Here is a 12,992-nt window from a genome sequence, read left to right as displayed (position 1 = left end):
AATGGGGGTCCCAGGCACCATGTGGGCCCCAAAGACAGTCCATGTCAGATAGAGCCTGGCGAGGGAGCTCGTCCCAGGGAGGTCAGCAGACTGCTCTGGGGACCGGCCCAGTGACCTCATCCTGGTGCAGCACAGGGCGTGTCCGCCAGCTCTGCTTGGGCCTAAGCAGGCCAGCTGCGACTCCTCACACGACAGGTGCGTCTCCAGAGTGTCAGGGAGAGGACAGAGCATCTCTGTCTCCTCGGGAAAAGACCCAGCAAGGAAGGAGGTTGGCGTAGGGGCACGCGCTCTCTGAGTGGTGCCTGGAGCCAGTCAGGCTGGTGCAGAAGCGGGGGAGTGCCCACAGGGCGCAGCCGGGGCATCCCCGACCAGGCTGCCCTCAGAGTGGAGGACATGGCCGGGGCCCGGCATCTGAGGTGCATTTCTTCCGTATCTGAAGAAGTGTAGCCATCGTCTCCTTTGGGGCGGAGAGATATAGGAGTGTTCAGAGGAGAAAATGAAGCTAGTACCCAGAGAAAGTGTGCAGCTTGACCCCGATGGCATTGTGTTCTCACATGAAAACCTGGGGGGCACAGGGTGCCCTGCCGCCCGCCTGCGCGGCCTCCACCTCGTACCCAAGGCCGGCTGCCCGACTCCTGCCTACGTGACGTGAGCGTTCCTGCGGGGGGCGAGGGGAGGAGGGCCGAGCGTCCTTCCTTGCGGGGTCTGGCGTGCCACAGACCAGTCACGTTGTTGCAGCATCAGCCAGAATTTGCCCTGTGGCCCGAGGTGGCTTTACCAGAGTCTGGGAAGCGCTTCAGCTGGGTGATGATGCCAGGTGTGGGTGCAGTGTTAAACCTGGGGCAGCTCCTATCATGGGTGGGGTGGCTACTGCTGGTTGGAGTAAACCAGCTTCTGCGTCCAGTTACGTATTGTCTAGGGCCGCGGTCATGCTTGCGGACAGCCGAGTACCGGCTGCAGAGCCCAGAGTAGTCTGCCGTCCCAAGGCCCCTCGGCAGGGAGAGGGGGAGGGGTGGGGGCTGCAGCCGGGCCTGGGGCCTTGGGCGAGGGCATCCCCTCATGGAGGGGCAGCTCTGATGGAAGGTTAATCGAGATGAGTGTTTGGCGCTTTATCCTTTCTACTCCTTTGTGTATTTTTGAGCACTTCCATAGAGTTAAAGTAAGGCCAGTCAGAGAGGTGGTGTTCTCCCCTGTTCAGCTGGTTGGGAGCAGGGATGTGCAGTGAGTGGAGAGTCAGTTTTCCCAGGGGTGGAGTTCTGCCTGGGGATTCCAGCGGAGCCAGGAAGTTGCAGGCGTTTTCAGGAGTAATTTCAGGTCGTGACACCCCGTGGTGGGGTAGGCCGGTGGGGGAGTGAAAGATGGGGTTAGTGGTGGTGGGTCCTGGTGGGGCATAGCCTCCCGGGAGCCACGGTGCTGAGTTGGGCAGGTGGAGGACTTCTGGAAAGAGGCTGGCTGGTCCTGCTGTGGTTTTGGGTGTGGAGGTCCCCAGAGAAGGTGACGGAGGCGTGCAGACACTGGGCGTGAACCCACGTGCGCTGTGGCACACGCAGCTGAGAGGCACGTCAGTGAGCAGGGTCCGCCAGGTCTTTCCCTGGTCAGGAGTGAGGTGCCAGGGACATGGGAGCCTGTTCTCAGGGGAGCAGGAGGGGAACACTCACACAAGAGCGTGGAGGGGTGGGGCTCCCTGAGGGCAGGCCCGTGGAAACGGGGGCGGGGATCGGAGTGTCTGGCAGCATGAGCCTGGGCACAGCCTGGAGGGCAGTGGGTCTTGCAGGCGCTCGTGCGTGCATGCCACAGGCTTAGGGCCAGGCCGGCTGGGGTGCCCCGGGGTCACACAGGCCTCCTCACCCAGCACCCCAAACTGTTCTTCAGGGGTCCACCCGCCTCCCCGTGGGCCCTGCCCAGCGGCCCTGCCAAGCAGCTCTGCTCACAGCCCCCCAGCCTGCCCACTGCATCCTGGGCCCGTCCCGCTCCTGACCCTGGGGGCTCTGCAGCACCGGCAGCGTGACACACTGCCCCTCACTGGACACCCGCCGCCAGCCCGGGGCCCCTGTGGCTCCCGAGGAGGGAGAGCCCAGGCCTCCCTGAGGTCTGTGGGGCCTGCGGGGTGTCGTTCCGGGTCACCCGTCTGACCCCACCTGTGTCAGGCGCCCTCGTGCGGGCTCATCCCTGCTGGGCGTGCCCTCTGCAGAGCCACCTCTTCCTTGGCTCTGGGCTCAAAGTCCTGTATCAGTGGCCCTCCCAGTGCTCTTTGACCCGGACACCTTCTCGCCCACAGGGCTCAGCCTCTTCTCTCTGCTCTTTGATGGCGTTGATTGCTGCTGACATTCCACCAGCATGTTGGCACAGTCTCCCTGCCCCAGGGTTTTAATGACCTCTGTGAGGTTAGCAGTTTCCTTTCTTCTGTAAAAAAGACTGCTGTCTCTCTTGTTGTTCAGTCGCTCAGTCGTGTCCGACTCTCTGTGACCCCATGGACAGCAGCACACCAGGCCTCCCTGTCCATCACCAACTCCCGGAGCTCGCTCAAACTCACGTCCATCGAGTCAGTGATGCCATCCAACCATCTCATCCTCTGTCGTCCCCTTCTCCTCCCGCCCCCAATCTTTCCCAGCATCAGGGTCTTTTTCAATGAGTCAGCTCTTCGCATTAGGTGGCCAGAGTATTGGAGTTTCAGCTTCAGCATCGGTCCTTCCAATGAATATTCAAGGTTGATCTCCTTTAGGATGGACTGGTTGGATCTCCTTGCAGTCCAAGGGACTCTCAAGAGGCTTCTCCAGCTCCACAGTTTGGAGGCATCAGGTGTCTCTCTGGCACTTAGACTGTCCCCTCGTGCCTGGGGGCTCAGTGGTGGTGGAGAGACGACATCCTGTAACCGCGGTCCTCCTCTCTGCAGCGCACAGGCGACGCCAAGCCCAGCTTCTTCCAGGACTGTCTGATGGAGGTCTTTGACGAGCTGGAGCAGCACATCCAGAACCCGCTGGTGCTGCAGTCCATCCTGAGCCTGATGGAGCGGGGCACCCTGGTCCTCACCACCAACTACGACAACCTGCTGGAGCTCTTCGGGCAGCAGCAGGGCAAGCCCATGGCGTCGCTGGACCTGAAGGACAAGACCAAGGTGCGGGGCGGGCGCCCGCGGCGGGCCTGCGAGGGAGCCCCGTGCCGCAGTGGCGAGGCGCACTGGGTCTGTGTGTGCGGCGTCTCCTTTACTGTCGCCCTGGGAGCGTCTCCCTGTCACGAAGCTGTCTTCAGAAGTGTGGTTTTACATGGAATTTCATACGAGACGAGGTTATTGTTATTGTGAGCATATTGCCACAATTATAAATAATGCTACAACGGAAATTCTTACCCTTTTCATAAGTTCCTAGAAAAATGTTAGAGTCAAAGGGTATGATTGTTTCAAAGACAGACGATATAAATTACCTGAGTATTCTCCAGAAAGGTTCCCCGCTTACACAGCACAGCTGTGAGAGGGTAATCCATCTTCCTGATCTTGCCAGCCTGTGGCGTTGCTAAAAACCCAACTCTGTGCATTTCTCCCATTGGATATGGGCGCCCATTTTATGCTTTTATTTCTGTTATTGCTGAGGTTGACCATGGTTTCATCGTATCAGCTGTGTTTCCGGTGTACGTGTGTGCCTGTGGGTTTACACCAGCCCTGCCTGCTCCTCCCTCACTGTGGAGGTCGTGGGGTCGGTCCCAGCCCTACTCCTCATGCAGGGACGCCAAGGGCCACCGAGCTGACGCCTCGTGCTGAGGCTCCAGTTCACACCCTCCCCCGAATCGTTAGTGACCCGCTCCACGTCTGAGCCACGCGCTCCCGTCCATGGGGCTGCTCACTGTGGTACCTGAGCCTCTAGAAGTCAGCTGCAAATGGCAGGGAGCCTTCTCTGGCTTCTCTGCCCGCAAGTGTCGGTTGGTCTGCAGGGGTCAGTCCAGCGCACTGGGAAGGTCCCCGGTGTGAAGATAAAAGGGATGTACACGACGTGCAGCTTCTCTAGGACCTTCCTTCTGTATCTTGATAAGAAGCCAGGAGAAAGCTCCTTGATGACTTATTTTTTCTGTATGTATATATATTTCAGGGCATAAAATCAATGTATGCCTAACAGTAATTAAAATATAACGTGATTTAGAATGGAAAGCCTTCATAATCTCCCTAAAGTCATCAGTCTTAGCCGTTTGTTATTATATAAAATGTTAAAGATATTTTCTGTGTAACTGTCTTGGTCTCTAAATGGAGAAGTTCTTTTTAATACGTCAGGACAAGGAAAATGAGCCCTACTGAATTTCTCTTAGGTTTAAAGAGATGAGAGCCTCTCTCCTACTTACACGTCAAGGTGGGTTTGAGAAACCACGAGCGTCTTCAGGTGGTCTCCTCTTAGCCTGTGTTTTCTCTGTCTGTCTGCGCTTCACCAGGTACTTCAGTGGGCACGGGGAAACATCAAGTATGGAGTGCTTCACATCCACGGCTTATACACCGATCCCTGCGGGATGGTGTTGGACCCTTCGGGATATAAAGACGTCACTCAAGACCCAGAGGTCATGGTACGCCCTCCCTGACTTGGCCCTGGTTGTGCCCCTGGGGCTGTATGGGGGCTGCTAGCCGTGGGTGGACTGAGCAGGGTCCAGGCCTCCCGCCCCTTGGGCACCTTGAACAGAGGCTCCATGAACTCGAGCGAGCCTCTTGCCCAGGGACACAGCTCCGTTTCCTGAAGGCGACTCACAGGCCCCGCTATGGTCAGAACACTCTCCTCCTGCCATCCCTCCCTGCTTCTCTTCTCTGTCCATCCACACACTTCCTTTCCTTTCTCTGCTTAGCAGTCTCTTTCAAAACCTTGAATTTCATTCTCTGCAAGGCTTTTTTGATGTCGTAGACAAAAGGGGGTGTGGTGAAACTGCCTCGTGGCTTTCTGTGAACTCACGTTTTATGTACTTAGAAGCCAAGGGAGTCCTCACTGACTCGCTCTGGAGCTCATGGTCTGGCTGTTGCTCCCCAGGCATGGGGCGGTGATGAGTGTCGGGCTGGGCCTCTCCGCTGCCTTGGCATGGCCGTGGGCGGGCAGGGGCAGTCCTGGCCGACACTGAGCCTCTCTGGGTGTCTGGGTCAGCGATGAGGCGCTGTGCTCCTGCCCGATCCTCTGTGCCCACCCTCGGGTGACCATCACCACCCGCCGCCCCGAGCTCCCCTGTCCTCCCTCCGCAAAGCAGGCCCTCCCCTCGGAGTTCCCATCCTCCATTCATTGAGACAGGTCAGTTCCAGGGATTAGGTGTGTGCACATAACTGAACTGAAAAAAAATTCCATGTCCTTATCTTATGTTTTGAACATTCTAAACTGCGTGTGATGCTGGAGGATTTGAACTGAGAGGCTGCGCTGGCTGCAGGGGCTGGGTGGGCAGCACAGCGCTGACAGGCGGACTGGCCGACACCCTGGCTCCCAGGACGAGGCCCCCTCCCTTCCCTCTGCCTTCCTCGCTCTGCTCCTCTGCGGCTCTCGGGAAAGGCTTGCCGGGGAGCAGCGACGATTCAGCGCGGCACACAGGTAACTTGGTGCTGGGAGGGCTCGCTCATGGTCGGCGAGCCCAGTCTCGCTGGTGCTTTCGCAGGAGGTTCTCCAGAACCTGTACCGCACCAAGTCCTTCCTGTTCATGGGCTGCGGGGAGACGCTGCGCGACCAGATCTTCCAGGCCCTCTTCCTGTACTCGGTGCCCGACAAGGTGGAGCTGGAGCATTACATGCTGGCGCTCAAGGAGAGCGAGGACCATTTCTTCAAGCACCAGGCGGACATGCTGCTGCACGGCATCAAGGTCGTGTCCTATGGGGGCTGCTTCGACGACTTCCCAGGGTACGTGCAGGGCCTCGCCGCTCAGATCTGCAGACAGCGAAGTCCAGGTACGGCTTGTGTGGTGGGTTGGTTTGCTTTCTCACTTTTCAATGTATAAAACCAATAGGATTCTTCCATTTTTTGCCCCTTTTTATAGATGTAAATTACATGCCATAAAATAAATAAAATTGAGAATTTTACATACCATTAGATTCACCAGTCTTCTGTCTTTTAAAAAAATGTTTCTGTGTACTAAAAATAGAAGATTGGGGTTATTGGCATGGTAGTAATAGTCTGTAAATTGAGTTTTTTAGTTAAAGTGTGTGTATAGTTGTACACGTCTATTCCTGTTTCAGATGACGTGCCCTGCTTCAGATTACCTTAACCAAGAAAGACAGCTGCCCCGCCAGCTCCGTCAGCTGTGCTCCTGACAACCTGCAGCTGCCTCACACCTTTATCCTGTCAAACTGCATGTTAAATAGTTACAACCGCTGCAGCACAGAACAGTTCCATGAAGACTTTCCTTTTTCAAATAACATCTCTTCCCTGTTCTGCTGAAGGCAGCAGCCCTTTTAAGTAATTCTCGGCCCTCCTCTGGGGAGCTGATCATCTACCAGGAGTTGCCACGATACGTGAGCGCTTCTTCAGCTGGTCATCTTGCCATCAGGGCAGCTCGTGGCTTGGGGTCTGCATCATAAAACATGGATGATGACAGACCTGGAGAGGTCTGTGTGGGCTCTCATGTCCTTGTAATAGGAGACCAGACATAGTCACCCACAGGTGGTGGAAGTGGGTTAACCACAGAGCTCCCTGGGCATGACCAGCTATGAACTTGAAGCCTAGACAATGTGAAGATCACACGAACGCGATGCGTGGATAATCTGGCAGCTTAGTTTCTTCCCACTAGGCCTTTTTGGAATTGATAGTAATTAGCAAAACAGGCCAATTTAAGTTGAATTTCCATTAATGAAAGTGTCATTAGAGTGGCAGTTTTTTACTAAGAGAAGGAGCAGGGAGCTGACACTTGCCATGTTGCACGTTGCTATGAATTTTATGTCCTTGGCCTTATTTCATTTTTCGTCACAGTACCCACTGCTGCTGGGCTTCCCTGGTGACTCCATGGTAAAGAATCCACCTGCCAGTGCAGGAGATGTGGGTTTGATCCCTGGGTCAGGAAGATCTCCTGGAGAAGGAAATGGCAGCCCACTCCAGTGTTCTTGCCCGGGAAATCCCATGGACAGAGGAATCTTGCGGGGTATAGTCGCTTGGGTTGCAGAGTCAGATGGGACTGAGCAACTAAACAGCTAATCCACTGCTACTGAGTAGATGACTTTAGAGCTGCTGAGACAAACTTCAGAGAGGCGACTCAGATGCCCAGGTGTTCTGAAGCTGGATTGGGGGTCTTGGACTGACAGCAGAGTTGGACGTGCCCTCGGGGCATCCCACCCAGGCCCACCTGCTGACGTGGGGGTGGGGGGGGTGGCAGCGGCTCCTGCCTTCCCCACCCCTCACCTCCAAGGACCTCACCTGCGGCTCCCTCCCACGTGTGTCTTTCTTGTCAGGGGATTCCTGTCCCCATTCAGGCCTCTTTCCCAGGCCCTAGCAGCTGAGCGGCTCTGACAGGCTGCCGGGGGCTAAAGGTCGTCTGGATTTAGAATCTGTGGCTGTGTCTTTGAGCATGTGTGTGGGTACATCCTCGAGGTGTTTCTGCTGTTGGGAGCTGGGGGTGGACTGGTGGCAGCAGGGAGGGACAGCTGTGATGGTGCCCGGCTGGCACGGGGGCATCGCATGCCGCGGGTTCAGCCCTCACGTCGGCCCTGGGCTGGAGAGGAGAGTCAGGAGTGAGCCCCAGCTACCCCGCATGGCGAGCGCACCTCAGGCTGGGCAGGATCTCCCGTGCCTCGCCCGGGTCCACCACCGGCTCCACCGTGGCCTGAGGAGGGAGAGCTGTCAAGCGGCTTCTGCTGACTGTTTTCCTTTCTTCTCCAGATGCCGATCGAGTGGACAGCACCACGTTGTTGGGTAAAGCAGATCTTGATTTTCACCAGCCTGTTTTTTCTTTATACATTTCACGGTCTTCCTGTCCTCACTTATAAAATAATCAGAGAAGTGTTTCTCATATTAAATACTTAGCCCGTGTTGTGTCAGGACAGCCCCCTCAGGACGAATAGCAGCACCTTCATGAGGGTCCCTGCCACCATGAAGGGGTTAAAAAGACAGCCCTTCAACTGCGGGCTCGGCTCTGTCAGACGGGCCACCTGCTGGCGCCAGGAGTAATGTCCTGTCCTAGAGCCCAGAGGAACTGGAAGAGTCTATTTGTATCATACCATTTGGTCCAAGATGTATTAATAGTTAATTTTTGACTCATCCTCTTCATACATTTTAACTGCAAAGGTTCTAAGTGTTCATGTAAATTTTTCTATTTATTTACTACTTGTTTGAAATGTGAATACGCTTCTTACAGGGCTCACTCTGCCCGTTTATGAACTGACAAGCTGTGACTGAATTTGGTGCACCCCGGTGTCTGCCCCAAGTGGATTTTGTGCCAGGCTGCCCCACCTTGCTCAGTCAGTTGGGTTAGAAGGGGCTTCTCTCTGGTCAGTGGAGCAGGGGCCTTGCAGCCCTGGGCTCCTTGCCCGTCTCAGCAGGGCCACAGATGGAAACTGGTTAGTGCTGGACGGCTTTGGTTTAGGAGTTATTAAACAGTTACACTCAGCTTTCCATTTCTAACTTATTTCTATTGAAAGGACCCATTTGTTTTAGTTGCTTTCTCTTGATTCCCAGAACCATCCATCTCTTTTGAAAAAAGCACTAGCTTGATAGACATCTGTATCTAACCACAGGGATTAGTTGGTCAGAGCTTCAGTAAAATCAGATTTACAAGCTGGTCCTTGGAGGGTGAATTCTAGAATAGATAAGTGGTTTTTAAATAAAAATCTTCAATTGAAGTATAGTTGTGATACAATGTTATATGTTACAGGTGTACAGTATAGTGAATTCACATTTTTTAAGTTATACTCCATTTATAGTTTTAAAATACTGGCTGTATCGTGTCGTACATACATCCCTAGAGCTTACTTTACATTACACCTAACAGTTTGTGCCCCTTAATCCTCTGCTCCTGTATTGTCCTTCCCTCCCCACTCCCCACTAGTAACCAGTTTTTCACTTTCTATCTGTGAATCTGATTTGTTGTTGTATTACTAGTTATATTTTTAAAATTCCATGTGATATCCTACAGTACTTGTCTGACTTACTTTACTTAGCATAATGCCCTTGAAGTCCATGTTGCTGCAAATAGCAAAGTCTTTTTTATGGCTGAGTAGTATTCCATTTTATATAGACGTGTGTACACACACACACCATACTCTTATCTTCCTCTGTTGACATTCACTTGCTTTTGTGTTGTGGCAGCTGAACTCCTGCTGCTGTGAACACGGGAGTGTATGCATCTTTCCTAATGAAGAGTTTTGGGAGGTTGTTTTTGGATATATACCCAGGAGGGTGATTGCTGGATCAAACGATAACCCTATTTTTAGTTTTTTGAGAAAGCTTGATAGTTTTCCACAGTGGCTGCACTAGATTAATTCCCACCAACTGTGTATGAGGGTCCTGTTTCTCTACATCCTTGCCAGTATTTGTTATTCATGTTCTTTTCCATGATAGCCATTCTTAGATAAGCTTTTTAATAAAAGTTTTCATATTTCAGGGAATGCATGCCAGGACTGTGCAAAGAGGAAGTTAGAAGAAAATGGAATTGAAGTTTCAAAGAAACTCAGACAGTCAGACACAGGTACATGGTCTCCTTTCCGGGGCCACTGCAGCCTGGCCTTGCTTGAAGGTGTGGGCAGTCACTGTGCTATGTCCCTTGGCTCTGGGGGGAAGGAGCAATGTGTACGTTGTTCCAGCTGCCCAGAGACCCACTTTAAACATCTTCTGTTTAAGTTAGCGTGTCTCTAAAGAAAAACCCGAGAGAAGTACACAAAGGGTACCGTCATCCCAGTGAGTTTTCACAAAGGGAATGAATACACCCATGTCGTCACCTTCTGCTCAAATGGGACATTGTCCAGAGCCTGCCCACCCCGCTCTCATCCCTTTTTTAGTCGCCCCTCACCACTCAGGGGCGGCCCCTATCCTGATTTATGTCACCTTAAGTGTCCAGCCCTCCAGGACAGTCTCTCCCTGCAGACTCTCTCCTGCTGCTGTCTCCCCGTGTCTGGGGCTCCTCGGTCACCTGCTGGTGTGCACGAGGGTGGCCTGGGTGACTGTTCCCGTCAGTTGGAAGCTGCTGCTGCACGTGCACAGCTCTCCCCCGACCGGGCTGACCTCTGAGTGGTGGTGTGTGTGCCTGTTGGGCAGCAGAGCACACTGCCTGGTGGGCTTTGCTCAAGAGCGCTGGGCAAGCCAGCGGGTGGGCTCCTTGGGGATGCTGCGCCCACACCAGCAGCCTCCTTGCCAGATGGCTCTGTCCCAGTCGAGAACGCTGTCTAGTCTTCCTTACGGAAAGCTTTGTCCCGCTGCGTGTGGGTGAGACCCAGGTTCATCCTCTCCAAGCTGCAGGCAGCCCCGTCGTGCACACAGGCTGACCTGCCAGTCCGCAGGCTCCCGCCGGATGTGTGTTGAAATTGCCCCTCCTCCAGCCCACTAAGAAGGGGAGTGGCTGCAAATCTAATGTCATAACTGACTTTGTCCCCTGATGGTATTTGTAAGTCAGAAAGCCATTTTTAGACAGTAGCCACTGTTTCCATTATGGAGGTATTTTCAAAGTCTTTAGCACATAAGACTGTAAACAGTTTCTGAAATAGAAATCCCATTGCAAATATTTTTTTAAGATCAACTTTAATGTGGTATTCCTTTCTTTTTGTTGAAACAGATGACGCTGGAGGGTCTTGAAATCTTTAAAACCAATAAAAGCTGCAACTTGAAAACCAGCCTTCTGTAACCACAGTGCCATCCCCAACAAGGACCAGTGTTAGAGAGCTCCACACAGGCTCTCGATCCTAAGCCATCACATACCCCGAGAGCCGTGCGGGTATGTGCCCTCGGAAGCTGGGTGAGGGAGTCCGCCGTGTTGAACTGCTCGCGAGGTGACGCGCGCACAGCAGGTATCCTGTGTGAGGACTGACAAGACAGCTACCTCAGGGACCGAGGCGGTGGGCAGGGACATACCTGGTATTCCCAGCTCCCATGTGACACGCCTCTGTCAGGCCGTCCTTTTCCTCTAATAAAAGGGGCAGAGTAAAGACTGTCCAGGCAACAGTAGTTGCCAGAGAGAAAAAAAAGTCACCTGACACTTAAATTTCATAATTTTTGTGTGGAAACATGTTACTGTAGGAAAAAAATTGATGTTTGTTATATTGTTAACTACTGAAGAATGGATGGATACTGGAGGCACTGAGTCAACTAGTGAGGGTGGTGTTCAAAGAACGCCTGGATCTGTGGGGCTTCTTTGGAGTTCTGTAATCTTAGTTTGTTTTTTAAAGAAGGGCAAATCTACTTACTACTAAGAAGTGAAGTCTCCAAGAGGCAGAAGGCCTTTTCAAAAGCACAGGGCAGGGTCCAGGTGTGACATGTTACAGATACTGACAAATCCTAAGTTAAGCACAAAGACCAGGTTTTAAACTTTTAAATAAATACCAACCTCTCCTAGCCTTTATTCTGTGGGGTAAGGTCCCTTTCTGTTCTTCTCTCTTTGAAATCCTCTCCCCACGGCCCGTATTCAAGGATTTGCACAGTGAAGACTTAACAAAGACCCGTCAGGACACCGTGAACGTCAGGGCTCGTGAGGGGCAGACAGCGTGCCACCTTGCAGGCTGTGTACTTGTGCCCACCGAGGTGCTCTATGGCCCTGGCACCGGCTCTGCGTGGCTTCTGTCTCGAGGCTCCCATGTCACAGCTCCCCACAGGTGTAGAGAAAGGGAAGAACAGGAAACAGGGACTTGGGATGTGTAGGGAGTGTGAGAGAAGCCAGAGAGCTCCTTAAGACCTTTTTTTCCTTCCTTTTTGAAGCATGGAAAACAAATCTTTTATGTTACTCTGGTCAGAAATAAAACTTTATCTTCAACTCTGTTTGCTTGTCTTTTCTTTAGTTATGACACAATGTGGTATCATGTATTTAATGAGAATTTTTACCTTGAATTGTCACAACTGTGAAATTGAGTACTTGGAATATTTAAATATTTTTGAAAAGCAAACATCTTAAGTTGGCTTTTAAAAAATTGATACATTTATAAAATGCAGCCAGGGCAACATATATGAAAGTTGGTCAGACACAGGGTACAGCAATATTGGGCTTCCCGGGTGGCTCAATGGTGAAGAATCCACCTGCCAGTGCAGGAGCCGCGGGCGCTGTGGGTTCCATCCCTGGGTTGGGGAGACCTCCTGGAGAAGGAACGGCTACCCACTCGTGCTCTCGCCTGGAGAATCCCATGGACAGAGGAGTCTGGTGGGCTAGTCCATGGGGTCAAAAAGAGTTGGACATGACTTAGCCATTGAGCACGCAGCAATATTAAAGCATAGAAATGACATGAAACGATATAAAACTGGAGAAGGGAGAGCCAGCTAAGGAAAAGCTTTGAGCACCACACTGAGAATCAGGCCGCCTTGTTATAATGAATCAATGTATCTATAGTCAGTTCTGCTGTGATTCTTCCTTTAAAATGAAGATCTATCTCTGCATGATTGATAGATTAGAAGCAATCTAAGCATAACTTGGGCTTCTCTGGGGGGCTCAGCGGTAAAAAGTTCCCCAGCAATGCAGGAGTTGAGACTCTGGTTTACTCCCTGGGTCGGGACAATCCCCTGAAGAGGGCATGGCACCCCCTCTAGTATTCTCACCGGGAGAATCCCGTGGACAGAGGAGCCTTGCGGGCTGCAGTCCACTGGGACCAAAGAGACACGGCTAAAGCGACACCTGCACCCAAGTATAACTTCCTTGTAATTTCATCTCTGACAAAGAGTGGGCCAGGGAGTGACCAAGTATGGCTTTGTTTGCTGCCTCAAGCTAGAATAGTTTTTACATTTTGTATTAACTATTTAGTGTGTGTAAACCCAGCTATTTGTTAAGCTCCTGTCTCTGTTTGGGGAGGAGGGGTGCTGTTTGCCATCACCCTGAGGTTGTGTAGTTCTGCATGGCATGAGGGTTTTCAGGAGTACGGGTATACTACGTTACAA

The 12,992-nt window shown here is 52.5% G+C and overlaps 1 protein-coding gene across 2 annotated transcripts; it reads left to right on the top strand.

The window, feature by feature from the left end:
- Positions 1-2,750: 2,750 nt before the first annotated feature.
- Positions 2,751-11,888, top strand: FAM118A (family with sequence similarity 118 member A). Of its 2 annotated transcripts, none has more exons than XM_040234555.1 (6): positions 2,751-3,115; positions 4,414-4,542; positions 5,713-5,887; positions 7,809-7,841; positions 9,529-9,612; positions 10,693-11,888. In XM_040234555.1, exons 1-6 carry the CDS (start codon positions 2,936-2,938, stop codon positions 10,710-10,712), a joined length of 621 nt encoding a protein of 206 aa, XP_040090489.1. In that variant the 5' UTR covers positions 2,751-2,935; the 3' UTR covers positions 10,713-11,888. The 2 variants fall into 2 exon arrangements, with proteins under 2 accessions (XP_040090489.1, XP_040090488.1); XM_040234554.1 differs by having other exon boundaries at positions 2,755-3,115; positions 5,602-5,887.
- The last annotated feature ends 1,104 nt before the right edge of the window (positions 11,889-12,992 follow it).

This window comes from Oryx dammah, unplaced genomic scaffold (assembly GCF_014754425.2).
Source record: "Oryx dammah isolate SB20612 unplaced genomic scaffold, SCBI_Odam_1.1 HiC_scaffold_29, whole genome shotgun sequence".
Lineage (NCBI taxonomy): Eukaryota > Metazoa > Chordata > Mammalia > Artiodactyla > Bovidae > Oryx > Oryx dammah.
Note: the sequence above shows the minus strand (reverse complement) of the source record. Positions and strands in the feature narration are given on the sequence as shown.

Bases quoted from the DNA above. Each gene is read 5' to 3' on its own strand.
- FAM118A (XM_040234554.1), top strand. From the start codon at position 2,936: ATGGAGGTCTTTGACGAGCTGGAGCAGCACATCCAGAACCCGCTGGTG. The intron at 3,116-4,413 runs GTGCGGGGCGGG...GCGCTTCACCAG, and splicing joins ACCTGAAGGACAAGACCAAG to GTACTTCAGTGGGCACGGGG. The intron at 4,543-5,601 runs GTACGCCCTCCC...GTGCTTTCGCAG, and splicing joins CTCAAGACCCAGAGGTCATG to GAGGTTCTCCAGAACCTGTA.